Raw genomic sequence first — 14,898 nt, 5'->3', positions numbered from 1 at the left:
ATGATGAGACCTCTACTGAAAAGCAAGCCCACTTCTGTATTTAAAAGGAATATTAGAAGTGGAGAGGGTGCAGAAAGCAAACAGCCAGGCAAATGCAAGGCCTCAAAACTTGAACTTAGTACAACAGATCAACCAAACAGAAGGTTCAAAGGTGCTATGCTTATTTTCTGTAAGTATTTGCACACAAAGAGGCAACAACTAAAATGCACACACATTTTCCAGTGGTGGTTCTTGCCCTGAAATGAAGGTGGGGAACGGGACAAGAAAAAACTACATTATGACATGATCACAAAGTTGAGCTTCATTTTCACAAACAGCACAGAGAGAGCCCATGGACATCCAAAGGTTGAAGCTGAAAATTCTGCAGACTATTTCAACCCCATGTTTTGGTTTTGGCTTAACTTCTGTATAGAAATTATTCTAAGAAATTCTAAATCATCATGTGGGAGTTGGGAGCACATAAAGATAACTGTCCCTTCTGATCATTTATAAAATTTATAAATACCAGCAGTTCCTACAGAAGTTTTCCTATTTTTTTAATGTTCCAAATTTGAAATCTATTTTTCCTAATTAACTACAACATTTTTACAATCTGTTAGAAAAGGATCCCAAAAATAAACTTTTCAAATCTACTTGTAAGATATTTTAACTAGACACTGTTAGTCAAACTGTGGTAACTCGTAATTCCAAGTCAGAAGTGTGTCTGCTTTTTGTTTCTGTCCCTGAGGGAGAAGTTTCAATGAACTGGAAACAAAACAAGATGATGTTTGGTAGGGATTCTTCAGCAAAATTTGTGTGGCATCTAAGGGAGTCCATTATTGCCTCCAAGGAAGTGCAGGCATGCATGAAGACCTGACATTTCGATGTGAACTCTCCCATTTCTCTGGAAACCATTACACACCTGAGCTTGTTAAAGGTGCTCACACAAAGGAACCAGAAAGTCCACCCAGACTTTGTATATTCATTGCTTGAAGCAGCTGTGTACTTCTGCACAGAAACTACCACAAGAATGGGACTTCCCTAAGCATCTCTCAGCACAGATTAACGGAAAAATGGTGAAACTAAGCAAAGGTTTGCTTCCCTAGGCAAAGATTAACAGAAAAATAGTGAAACACAAGCAGCTCCAGAACAGCAACTTTGCCTCCTTAAGCAGGCAAACACAGCATATAAATAGTGATTACAAAACCAGAAATTTGCCTTGCAGTCCACTGAAATACATGTCCTAGATCTTTTCTGTCTTGTGACTCTATTTTCAAAGTAGAGAGTAGCTTTTTGCTTTTCTTCACTACATTCATTTAGATCCCATCAGCAGCTACATGTTAATGTGCTCCACAGGTTTCATTCCTGTAGTTCATAAAGGTACTTAAAACATATGAGGCACAGCAAGGAATCATTCAACCTTGTATTCTTGGATCAGTTCTTAACTACATCAACATCCACACATCCTGTGCATATTATATCAAAGGATAAAAATAATTTACCTCGTTCAGCCATGTCATTTTCTATAATCATTACATGATTAAAAAGAGCCTGAGATATGCAAAAACGTGGAAGTTTACAAATAACAGGCTGCATGAAGAAAGGACTTCAGAGTAGGAGAAAATTTCCTTCAAGGCAACTTTCACACCTAAAAATCTTTTTTTCCCTGTAGAGGCAAAACTCATTAACTGTTCAAATCAGAGTTGACTCAAGTTATACTGTTTTTGGTACTAAGTCAGCTGGAGTTCAACCAATGTAAAACAATTCACGTATAGAGCCAAAAATTCAGATGTGTTCCCTTCAGTATTAATTCTTTAATCAGAGGAAAGGGGCTTTCAACCAGTAAACTAAATCTTTTCATTTTTCTCCATTCTTTTAATACTGTCTTTTATTGAGCTTGTTTGCAGTCATAAATAAAATAATTAATGAACATTAATGACAATGAAGATTAGAACTAGTATTCCTTACAGAACTCTCTGGCTAATTATATTGTTAAGGCATTTTAACCTCCCAGTAATGTAACAGTATTACTTTTATACTGTCAAATTATAGAAAAAGAAACACAATTAAACCTTTTTAGCACTCAATTCTGATATCGTCCTCAGAAGTGTAAGTAGGATCCACTGGCAATATAAGAAATGGTAGTCATAAAATCTAACAGGGGAAAATAATATCTATCTTATCTCTGTCTTCTGCTTCCAAAACCACACATTGATTTTGCTGGAACAACTGACAGTACCACATCATTAACGCCTTTACACCCTGCCAGGAACTCATGGAATAACCAAACACAACAAAATACATTTTACTATGGAATTAAAAAGGCCCAAATCAAACAGAGCTTGAGGTAATAGCAAAAGGGTTGACCAACTGTCCATCACCAGTGACTAGATATTTTTAAAGAAACTCAGCAGCAGTTATGGTGATCCTGGGACAACCTTGTCACATTCTGCGGGCAGACTTTATATTTTTCCTTCTTGTCATCTTCTGCTTCACACATTCCTCCAGTCTGAATCAAGATCTACTAAGAATATAGTAGATACTGACTGAATGATCCACTACTTCAATATCTCTAAAACTGTTCCCAGGGTTACCGAAAATAAAATATTGCTTCTTTGCTAGTTCTTACGCTTACTGATAAATTCCAGCTAAGCGCAGCAATGCACAGCGAGCCTTGGGATGCCTCAGGCGTTCTCTAAACCAGGAGCTGCAGTGGCTTAACAAGGTCATGTAGATACTCCTGAACAATTTGACAAACCCTCCCAGCCCATCAAATTTAGATCATTCTTCCTTCAGAGCCACTCAAAAGGTATGTTTATTTTCTTCTGGTGAGCATGCAAAAAATCCTCAGTCAGCCTCCAAAATCCCAAACAGCTGCCTTAAAATTTTTGTCTGTTTAAAAATAAGAAATCTGGGGTGTGTACTCTTTGCTGTCTCAGGTTCTAGTCCATAGGGAGTTAAACAAGATCCATGCTTTCATACATTTGCCATGTTCTGGAAAATTGTTGGTTTTAACTGAAAAATGTTGTTTTTTCCTGCTCCAAATCTGGACCTTCCAAAAAAAGGACTATGACAATATCTGACAAAAATTCACATCATACCACGTCAGATTCAAAATAAGGTAGTCAGTACCTAAGTGACCTAGTGACTGTGTATATCCTTATCTCTAGCAGAAAGAATTAAGCAAATATATGTATCTTGTGACAAGACTTAGAGTTTACTAGGGTGATGAAGATTGGTACCCCATGATCTGTCTGTTCTGGCTCTAGCTGGAGAGTTCCCGCATACATCAACACCTCCTGCTGCCAATGCATTTAGTAACCTATAGGAGAGAAGTCTCTGATTCAATGGGTGGTATTAAAGTGCTCTTATGGCATCCCCACAATAAATACCATGTGTCTCAGAATGGTGGTCAGGCCTTGGGGATGTCGCTAGGATCATATGCAACTACACAGCAGGATGATGTCACTACAAGATAAAAATCACTGAGGAGCGCAGAACAGCAGCAGTGTTTTAAACACGGTCCCACATCAATTTGTACCAGCAACACACTGCAACATAACAGCAATGTTTTATTGCCTTAAGGCATGCCGTTCACCTTAACACCTCTGAGTGCTGTGTATTTGTTTTCCACAAAAACACGCTGCATGGCTTCAGAAGTCTGTTCTTTCAGCATCATCAATATCACTTTCCGTCTCGCACCCTGAAGTTTGTCTAGTGAATGAGACACATTGTCTTGATACACTGCCATGGGTTTTTTTCACTGCTGTCAAGTGGTTGGACACGAGGCATGGCCTGTGGCCTCTCTTTTTCCCTCCAAGGTGCCAGATGAAATGTCAGCTTTAAAACTAAACAAGCAGTAGTACTTGAGGCAGCAGCAAGGACAGAGGAAGCACAAGGCTGATAGATAACAATGCTGAGGACAAACTAGACAGTAAGTGGGACAAAAAAAAAAACTTTCATAAAACCCTTTCATAAATACTAAGCCAGCAATTTTTTTCAAAGCTGAAGGAGAAATGGGTGACCACAGAGATATAAGAGAAGCAGAACAAAATATGTGTTTATAAGGGAGGCTCGTAACGAGATCAGCTTATTAGCTAATCCGTGGATCTCACAGCTCTGATCCGTGCATGAGCCATTGCAGGGACTTCAGTGTCACTGTAGGGTTTCAGTTGCCTGAAACTCAGCTGAGTTTCAGCTCAGCTGCAATAACTGACAGGCAGCTGCAGAGGAAGACACACTGACTTAGCTCCGAGCCACAGGGCTAACCTAACCTGCAGGGCTTCACACCTGCAATTACCACAGATCGGCCACTGTAAACCCATCGCCACTTGGGTGTCTAAGTCCTGACAGGATAACTAAGTTGTGGTCTACAGCCATATCAGCCATACAGTTTCACCTCTGTAATATGATGAAATAACTGCATTATTAGTACGAACAACCACAATGTCATAAAACATTTTGTTAATAAAATAGGTGCTGACTTCAGCAGTCACATGTCAGCACAAGGATAGTAATTACATTATCACAAAACCATTCTTTAGGGAGGTCTGTAACAGCTGTGCCACTATTCACAATACCCAGTGCACATGGCAAAAATGGAAAAATCATGTTAGGAACCTTTTCATGGGAAAAATCACAACTAATTGTCTATTAACTGAACTAGCTACCTCTGAGGTAGTGATGTATATATCTAGACTCTCTTTACAATGAATAAAGAGAAAAAGGCATGCTTGGGGCCTGGCTTGCCTCATCCTAAACTAGACACATAAACAGGGCAGAGGTCTACAAAGGGAGCCACGGAAAGTACTTCAGGTGAAAGTATCTGCTACAGAGGCATCTGAGGGCACGCTACAGCAGTATCAGTGCCTGTGTGTCCCTGTTTTCCGTGATAAACATGAAAGCTAAGCACAATACAGCTACTAATACAACCATAACACAGACGAGAAATGAAAGAGCTCAGATTTGTATTGAAAATGTATCTAAAGGATGTCACTGCCTACAAAATGGGAGGGAATGTTGTGCCTTTAACTAAATCTGCTTCTGAGAAGTGCAGGTTCTCAGCTCTTCTGAGCTCAGATAGCACCATTTGATTTCAACGGAGAAAGAAATTCATTACTTAGGGGTCTGGATTACTGTTTGGTTTGCAAAGGGCTCAGAGCTACCGCTTCTGACGTTTCTTCTTCTCTTCCCTACTTTTTCTGTCCTAAATTTTTCATTATTCAAATCATTGCTTTAAAAAGCAAATATCAGTATTGCCTGAAAACCTACTAAATATCTGCTCCTATGCAAAAAAATATTTCTAGAGTGACTGCCTATTGATTATCTAAAATGATATGCACTGGGATACGGGCAATAAATGGCTTTCCATTAACAGCAACTTCTCATCAGGAGTTGACAATTCTATTACCCCTTATCTTTTCTTTTGACCTGCAGTTGCTTTCCCAACCTACAAAACAAAGTCACTAAGGCCTCGAGGTATTTATTAAATTTTCAAAACATAAGACTCAGTGTCAGAGACTTGACCCGAAACATAACTTGCAGAATTGGTTTGCCAGCAGTGTGTATCCCCCCTCAAGTCCTTACAGCTAATGGCAGGAAATTGTTCCTTCACCACATCTCCCAGGTGCAGGCAGCACAAGCTGAAGGCAGCGAGAGAAGAAATGTCTCAAACTAACCGGTCCTTCTCTGCATTTCACAGCATATCTGCACTCTTCTTGTATCCTTTTAATTTAGGCTTGTAATTGAGTTCTCTGTAATAAATCGTTAACTCTCTTTGGTGTCAGGCATAAACTGTCAGGAATGTGAAAATGTGATAATAGAAAAGAGAATTTGAATAAATAGGATAAAGGCTGAGAGAATAGGTCGTGATAAGAGCTCAAATGACGGTGTGTCACATAAAAACTCCTCCAGCCCAATATCCTATCTGCAGAAGTGGCCTTTAGAGCACACTGAAGAAAGATTATAAGGAATGGGGCAAATATAATAATCCTTCCTCAAACAGTCAGCAGATTAGAGACCATTAATTGTCACAAGGCTTAAGGGACCGAGTGAGAACAGGGCTCCATGGTACAGAAGTGGCATAAAGGTTGGGTAAACAACCTGCTTCTTGACAGCACATTTGACCCAGGCAGACATACCCTTGTTTAGCAAAAGTAATACAACAGATGGTCTTTGTAACATGACAGCGTCCTGAATCTCATACAGTCCTACCTAGGCAGACCTGCCTCTCAGTGGAGAATACAGATACTGAGATGGGACAATACCATTTAAATGCTAATAGAGAGCAATTCACGCCACAGAGACAATCAGAAAACTTCAAAGATGCCAGTTCTTTTGGAAAACTCATTTAGCTAGTACTTCTCCACCCCACTTGTCCCAATAGCCTACTGTCCTCTCCCAGGTAGGAATGATGCTTAACAACAAAAGAGCCATCATACTGAGGCAGACCAGAGGCTAATTAGGCCCACAACCTGCTTCTGCCTGGCCAAAATCCTATACTTGAGGCAAGAATAGAAAATCAAGGTGATTGTGGAGCATATGTGCATATGGCATTGCCCTACCAACCTTTACCTATTAAAGTTTTACCAACTTCCACAGCCACGTATGCAAGTGGACCAACAAGTTCAACAGATATTAATGGACTTGCTCTCCCTGAATTGGTCTAATCCCTTTTAGGGTGACAAGCTCATTTGACTCAGTTCCACAAACACACAAAACGATAGAAATTAACATGGAAAACATTTCTTCATAAGAAATCAACTAGACAGTGTTGTGTATTTGTCTTCCTTACAAGGAAATGCTATACTAAGCAAGAAGAAAGTCAGCCACCAAGGAATAATGACAACTATCACTTGAGTATACAACTGTCACAGGGAGCAGCAAATTACCATTCTCCTCTGCAGGGAATCCTGGCTTACACCCCTGGTCTGGAGGACATTCAAAGAGCAATGGAAGAGCATGGAAGAACATGAAAGCAACTTGTAATCTCAGTGTACCATAGGCATTAATTAACCTGGCAGCCATCCCAACTGCTGGCATCAAAATCCGCTTATCTGGGAGCTGCACATTTCAGCATTTCTGCAGACACTACTACACACAGAGGCACTGCACTGCACAGGGCCAGCAGGCTACCAAAAAAGAAGAAAAAGAGGCAGAAATGGAGGAACACTGAAAATTATTACATTGCGATCAGAAGGTCTGTTAGTAGTTGGAAAAACATGTTATCTGAAGAAATGTATATCTGAATAAAGCAGGGGTTGCATCAACAAAGTGATAAACACCAACTTTGGAAGCAATCTCTAGTGAGAATACACCACAACCAAGGTACAATCGTGCTGAAGCCAGAAAGGGATAACAGTTCAAGTAAAGGTATTTGTCTCTGAAAAGGAATTTTTTTCTACATACCTGTCCAGTCTCCTACTACTTTAAGGTGGACCCCAAACGTTGCTTTGGTACCTGTAGGGCACTAAAAATATTAAATATATTAAGGACCACTTCTGAGTAACAAAAAAATAAAAAAATGCATTCAAAATACAGTTATTAAGACAGAATCTGGTGTAAATAGGTCATTCCTGAGCAGCCATACCAGCAGCTATACCCTTTAAAAAGCAAGTCTAGCATCAGTACAGTTCAGGAAGCTGAGCATGGCTAGTCTCCACTCAGTCTTAACCCTTTCTTCTGGACACAGAGGAGTTAGGGATGGGTTTGTCTTGGGGTGTGATTTGGAACAGCCACTTCACTAAGCATTACTCAGCAATGATGCCAACTGAGGATACAACAGTACAGAAATACTCCCTCTACTATTGACACTTATAACTCAAAATCAGGAACTGCCCCATCACTCCTAAATCAAAGCATTTAAGAGACTTCTGGCTCTTGAATGTCAGGGCACTTGTTTTCAAGCTGATCATTCTCACAGAACTGACGCTTTCTTCTAAATGGAAACTGAGATTTTGCTGCAGTTCACAAGAGCTTAGAGTTTGCAAAGGAAAAGCACCACATTGCATGGCACATCATAAAAATCACTTTGCAGCCACCATTCTCTCACTCTGCACCTATGCTCTCACCTTGGGGCTACTTACTTGTGACTATAAACATAGGAATGATATTATTTACAGTCTTATCCACACCATGGTATCTAAAACCTCCAGTCAAGCCTGTCAAAGGTCGAAGGAGCCCCCTCAGTCTCCTTCCTTGTTACCTACAGGGAGATTTCAAATGCACTGTCTGGACAGCTTTTGCAGGTACACCAAATGATTTCACACATAAACAGGACAAGAAACTATTCCTCAAGAAAAGATTCTTCACTTTCCTTCTATAAATCAACTCCATTGGTTTCTTTTTGATAGAAGGTATTACTACTGAGTTTTCATGCCTTTCCTAGAACCTGTTAGTGATTGATCCAAGCTCCATCATGAATTCAACACCCAACAAATTATACTCCTGTCTTTTTTCTCTGCTGCCACAGACAATTATGAATTCTGAGGAGAGGGCTTAAATTCAAGGAACACATTTATATTATAAATAAAAGAGGCCCACGTAGTGAATCCAAGCATCAAATAATCATTCAGCACGCTTGTGAGCACACTTCTTGGCTCCGTTCTGGACAATTGCCATTAGCATTCCCAAGATAATCTGTTGTGGAGTGGGAATCCACTGGCCTCAGGTTTCTATCATTCCTTATTTAGCAGCAGACACAGATAAAAGGTTAGTATTGTCTACATCTTGGCAAACCTAGAACAGGGAATACAACGTCCTGGCTAGTCACTCCATTTTGTGGAAGTGGAAGAGCATTCTTAAGAGTACTGATTACTAGACACTCACATTTCATTCCTTGTCATCTTTCAAGTTTTCCTATAAAAATTTGGTACAGAAACTTAGAGTCAGAATTATTTCAGCAAGTCTTAGCTGTCAAAAACAATGGCATCAAGGGAGAGATGCAGGCAAACCTCACACAACGAGGCCAGTATATGCTGTGGCTAGTTGCAATGTCTTCCAATAAAAATACCAAGACCAATTCTCCATATAAAAGTAGGTAAGCATCCTCTCAGCTAGAAAGTTGTATACTGGCAGCAGAAAGATCAGTTCTCCTGGGGGACTCCGTAAGAGCCTTTAGCAGAGCTTATTCTCCAGTCTGAGCTGTTGCAGGGCTCTCTGTTTCACAGAAGGTTGAGTGATTTTCTCAGTCCAACTATGCACAGTCCCAGTTCAGCACATCTATAAAATTGTCTGTCATTCCCTCCTTACATAAAAGTTAATGGCAGAATACCCCTTGTCTCCAGCTAGAATAGGTTCAAACCCGTTATCCTTTACATTACCCTTGTGACTAACTCCTTTTCTGCACTACTTTGAAAAATTATCCAATAAAAAAAAGATTTATTTCTCTTTAGACTTTAGGAAGCCTATTTCGATACCTATAACTGGGTATGAGAGTTCCTCAGAGAGTTCTGGAAAAATCTTATTGTGCTGCTAAATCTTACCAGAAGTAACACACCCATCATCTAGGCTACACGGAGTGAATTTCCCCCAGTTCAAGAGAGAAAAATACTGTAGATGGTCCAGTGAAGGGCCACCAAGATGATGAGAGGACTGGAGAACCTGACATACAAAGAGAGGTCAAAAAGGGAATGTGCTTGTGCAACCCACAGCTGAGAAGGCTCGGGGAGATCACCGTCTTCCAATACCTAAAAAATTGCTACAGAGAAGATGAAGGTGCTCTCTTCACCACCATGCATGATGACAGGACAAGAGACCAGGGGCAGAAGTTGCTTCAGGGGAAATTTCATCTGGATATAAGAAAAATATTCTTCACCGCAGAATAGGCAGACAGAGAAATGGTGCAATTTCTCTTGCTAATGCAGCTTCACAGGTCCCTGGATAACCTGATCTACAGCTCTTGCACCAGAAGGTTGAACCAGATGATCTCTAGAGGCCTCTTCTGACTTAAGACTTTCCTATGGACCTGTAATTTTAACTTTGAAAATTGTATTTACTTTTTTACTGCATGTAACACTTATTTTATCTCTCTCATCTCCATAAACACAATTAAATCTCCAAATCGTGGCTTTTTCCAGGTTCTTAGAGAATATATTCCAGAAGCTTAAAAAAATATTCAAAAACAGTTTTTCAGAAGGTTAATCATGAAAGTGGGTAAACTGGGCATGTGCAATGAAAATATCCTCTTATAAATGTAACATTCTTCATGAAATCACAGAATCATAGTATAGCTGAGACAAGAAAACACCTTTAGTGATTGGCTACTTCAATCCTCCTGCTCAAGTAGGGTCTGTGAGAGCAGGTGTCCCAGGACAGTGTCCAGTTGCGCTTTGAATGTCTCCAAGAATGGAGACTCCTCAGCCTCTGTGGGCAAGCTGTGCCACCCTCACAGAAGAAGTGGGTTTTTTTTTTCCTTATGTTCAGATGGAACCTCCTGTATTTCAGTTTGTGTGGTCCTGCCACTGGGTGCCACTGAGAAAAGTCTGGCTCTGTTTTCTTCACTCCTCCATCAGTTCCAGCGCTCTCAGTCTCTCCTCATGAGACATGTCCCAGTTCCTTAATCATCTTCATGCCCCTTTGTGCTCCAATATGTTCATGTCTCTCTTGTAGTGTGGAGCACAGAACTAGACACAGAGCTCCAGATATATCTCACCAGTGCTAAGCAGAGGAGAAGGGTCACCTCCCTCGACCTGCTGGCAATGCTCTGCCTAATTACAGCCCAGGCAGCTGTTGGCTGCCTTTGCTGCAAGGGCACGTTGCTGGCTCATGGTCCACTTGGTGTCCACCAGGACCCCCTGGTCATTCTCTGCTGAGCTTCTTTTCAGCCAGTCAGTTCCCATCATGTATTAGTACATGGGGTTATTCCTCACCAGAGGCAGGATTTGGCAATTCCCTTTCTGTTACTGTCAGCTCATTTTTCCAGCCTCTCAAGGTCCCTCAAATGGCAGCACAACCACCTGGTGTATCAACTACTCTTCCCAGTTTTGCATCATTTGCAAGCCAGTATTGACCCCTGAGGTGCACCACTACTGAGTGGCCTCCAGCTGGACTTCATGCTACGGGTCACAATCCTTTCAGCCCAGCAATTCAGCCAGTTTTCCACCTACCTCCTTGCCCGTTCATTTACTCCACACTTCATCAATTTCTCTATGAGGATTTTATGAGAAAGTGTCAAAAATCTTATGAATTATGATGCTCTTGTCCATTTTACATATTTAAGTCTCTGATCACCAATTTGCCATATCTCATCTTTAAAACACTGCACAGCTGAACACTGCTTCAAGATCCTTATTACAGTCAGCTCATACACACATTTAACCTGACATCTATTTATGTTCTGTGAAGGCAAGCACAAGCTGAAGCACCCTCTTGAATTGGAAATCAAGAGAATAAGCACATGAGCCTTGGTCAAATAAAGACATAGTAAAGTGGCCTCAGCAATGCATGATGTCCTCTCTGCAGCTATGAACAAGAACAATTAAAATTGTTTTTAAAATGTGTTTTGGCAAATAGTACTCAGATTTCCCCCTGCTCCTTTTTACATGGGAGCCCTAAGAAACAATCCAGTGACTATTAACTGTACTGTGGCAAGAGTGTATGCAGCCTTATTTTCCTTATTGCCCAGTACACTGCGCAAGAGGAAATTGTAAAGATTAGCCAATCTTGAAATGAAAAAAAATACTTTGTCTTAGTTCCTTTTCCTTAAATAAATGACGTTTTCCAAACAGGTAAGTCACTAACTTGACTAGTATGTAATGAGAAGGGACATTAAACATTGTTAAACAAAAAGTCACAAGTGGTAAGTTTTTCAGTAGTTCTTTCTGCATTTTGAAGAGTTAAATAAACCCCCTTTGCTGCCCGCTTATTTGATTAAAATGCTACGGTACACAAAGTAACTGTGGCATATAGTGTAATTATGTGAAGCTACGTGAATCTTATTCTAACCTCAAGCTACTTATATCTTTAAAAAGTGAAAGATTTTACAGGTAGGAATGTCTACACTAATCAGGTTATCTGCCAGCATTTGGCCGTCCTCCAAAAAAAATTGAAACCCGAAGGAATTCTGGTAAATTTAATAGAGCTGTGCAGATTTACACCCCTGGAGAAATCAAAGTATGTTCTTAGCATTGGAAAGTTGGTAGATTTCTCAGAGCTGTTAATCACATGTGAGTAAGTTTACAATGCCTATCTTTATTTTATTTTTGTATGTATTTTCACATTCAGAGCAATTAGAATAGTATTTTATATGTAGATAAAACTTACGGAATAGAGATCATTCTATATTTTGATGAAAAAATAACTTCCCATATATTTTTTTCCTTTTTTTTTTTCAAGCTAACTTGAAATACAAGTGCAAATTATCACATAGGGAATTTGCAACAACCCCTGGAGAACTTTATGCTTATAAACCACTGAATTAATTACACTCACCAGTAGCTGTAGCTCTGCTATTTATCTCTATGCCGAGATAAAATACAGATGCTAATTTTTAATAATTTAATTAATTAACGTTTAATGCATTACTAGATTAATATGTACTTGAATTTTATTTATCAGTTTTACATTGTGAGCACGATTCTCAGTTGTCCTCTATGGCTTGTGTTATATGAACATATAGTGAGTGAAGTAATTGTGTTAGATAATAGTGGTAATACTTTACACCCACTTTGTATTAGTATAAAAATCTACTGGAGGCAATGAGCGGTGGAGAAATCTGTGCATATGAGAGCACAACATATAGCGAATGAAAACTATGTTATCAGCATCTGTGTTTCCAGCTTAGAATACCTCGAATATTTAACATCATTGGTATCTACTCCCAGTCAAGAATCCTGCCCAGAACAAGAAACATGACAACCGTTATTGAAATAATTGTAACTCAGCTTTGGGCCCCTCACTACAAGAAAGACATTGAGGTGCTGGAGAGAGTCCAAAGAAGGGCAACGAAGCTGGTGAAGGGTCTAGAGCACAATTCTTAGCGGCTGAAGGAACTGGGGTTGTTCAGCCTGGAGAAAAGGAGGCTCAGGGGAGACCTTACCGCTCTCTACAACTACCTGAAAGGAGGTTGTAGCGAGGTGGGTGTTGGTCTCTTCTCCCAGGTATCAAGCAAGAGAACAAGAGGAAATGGTCTCAAGTTGTGCCAGGGGAGGTTTAGATTAGATATCAGGAAAAATTTCTTCACCAAAAGGGTTGTTAAGCATTGAAACAGGCTGCCCAGGGAAGTGGTGGAGTCACCATCCCTGGGGGTATTTACAAGATGTGTAGATGTGGTGCTTAGGGAAATGGTTTAGTGGGAGACTTGGCAGTGCTGGGTTAACAGTTGGACTTGATGATCTTAAAGGTCCTTTCCAACCAAAACGATTCTGTGATTCTAATGGTATTAAATACTATTGAAATATTTCAAAACACTCTTTTTAGACCTTGGGATGCAGGGAATTGGGGTGAGTCAATAGCAAACTAGCAAGAAAATATAAAGTTAATTCCTGAAAGTTTCCAGGTTTTCTATACATCTCTACAACAAGAATTGTGAAGACTCTTTAGAGAGGTGTCAGGTTTTGATTACAGAGCTGTCACGGAAGTGCTGATGCACACACCAGGACAACACTGCTAAATACCTCTTATCAGAAAAAAAGGAGATGAAAAGGATGCCCAAGTTTTGTTCCCCATACAGCTCTGCAAATAAAGCTCCTTACAAGTTCCTGTGGAGATACTCTTCTCAAGCTGATGCACCACAGTAAAGACCAACTTCTGTGTTTGGTGCTGTAGTAGGTGCCCAAAGTTTTAAAGAAGATCTGTGCCACAGCTGGAAGAACAAAGTGAAACCTCATCTTTGTCTGATTTTGGGAACTAAAAAGCTCATTGCAGAGTTTGTTTAAATAAAGGGAACCTCCTTCAAAGAAGGTTTTCATTTTAGGGGAAAAGCCACGATGTGATCCTAATATGGATTTGCGGATATCCTGGCAGGGACTGTAAACACTGCTGAGCCCCTGATCTATCTCCATGCCTCTGCCTGCCTGCCAGGGTGAATCAGCTGCACCCTGAACCCCGTTTCGTCAGCCCATCCTTGTTCCAGACTCAGACGAACCCTTACACAAATCAACATATTAAAGACTGTGCATGTTTGGGAAAGAGGCAGAATGGGGCGGTGGGGGGGGGGGGGGGGGGGGGGGGGGGGGGGGGGGGGGGGGGGGGGGAGGGGGGGGGGGAAGAACTAAACACAACCGACTCATTTTCCCTCCCATAGAGGGGGAAAAATAGAAGAAAAATAAAAGGTTTTCAACTTTGTCAACTGACAAGAAAATGTGAACCTTGGAAGCTTAGTAAGCTGTATCTTGTCTGGTTTTATACAGAACTGATATAAACATTCCTAAAATGATTCATCCTGACATTAGAAAATGAAGAGGAGTGATGACAAACAAAGGCATGCTATATAAAGGTAGCCAAAAAATAGTAGCTAGACTTCAGTCTGACTCATAGGAGGTGAACTCTGTTACACTGGGCTACCCCTGTTTTAACTAATTAATCCCATAAGAAGCAAATTTCAAAGGAAAAATAATTCATCTGAGGAGTTACTCTTTTAAACACATCTCTGCCTCAAAGGCTAGGAGATTCTCTAAAATGGCTCTGTTTATTTTTCTGTTTTGTGTTACTTTGCAGATCAGATTTTGTCTAAAAGCCTTCCCTGTTAGAGGCTTGGCCTTACAGCTATCCTAATTTAACTGGCAGACATCAGCAGACATTATAACATCTCTGAATGTGGGGAAATCCTGACCACGGGATATGATTTAATTATCAAGGGTGTCTGGATGATCAAGGCAAGACCACCATGCCTTGAATATTCATTGCTTCAGCCAGAAGCCTCCCATTGCAGAGCTGACTCCTTGCAAGTAGCCCAGCTGCAGAAACATATATTAAACACTT

At 40.4% G+C, this 14,898-nt stretch overlaps 1 protein-coding gene across 2 annotated transcripts in view; it reads right to left on the bottom strand.

Moving 5' to 3' along the window:
• The window catches only part of NOX4 (NADPH oxidase 4), a 116,064-nt gene that overhangs the window by 50,975 nt on the left and 50,191 nt on the right, over positions 1-14,898 (bottom strand). For both annotated transcript variants that reach the window (XM_068422814.1, XM_068422805.1), the window contains one exon: positions 7,387-7,447. In XM_068422814.1, coding sequence (XP_068278915.1) covers positions 7,387-7,447 — 61 coding nt within the window. The remainder of the gene's footprint in view (positions 1-7,386; positions 7,448-14,898) is intronic.

This window comes from Nyctibius grandis, chromosome 2 (assembly GCF_013368605.1).
Source record: "Nyctibius grandis isolate bNycGra1 chromosome 2, bNycGra1.pri, whole genome shotgun sequence".
Lineage (NCBI taxonomy): Eukaryota > Metazoa > Chordata > Aves > Nyctibiiformes > Nyctibiidae > Nyctibius > Nyctibius grandis.
The sequence above is the reverse complement of the archived record's forward strand: the minus strand, read 5'-3'. Positions and strand labels throughout refer to the sequence as shown.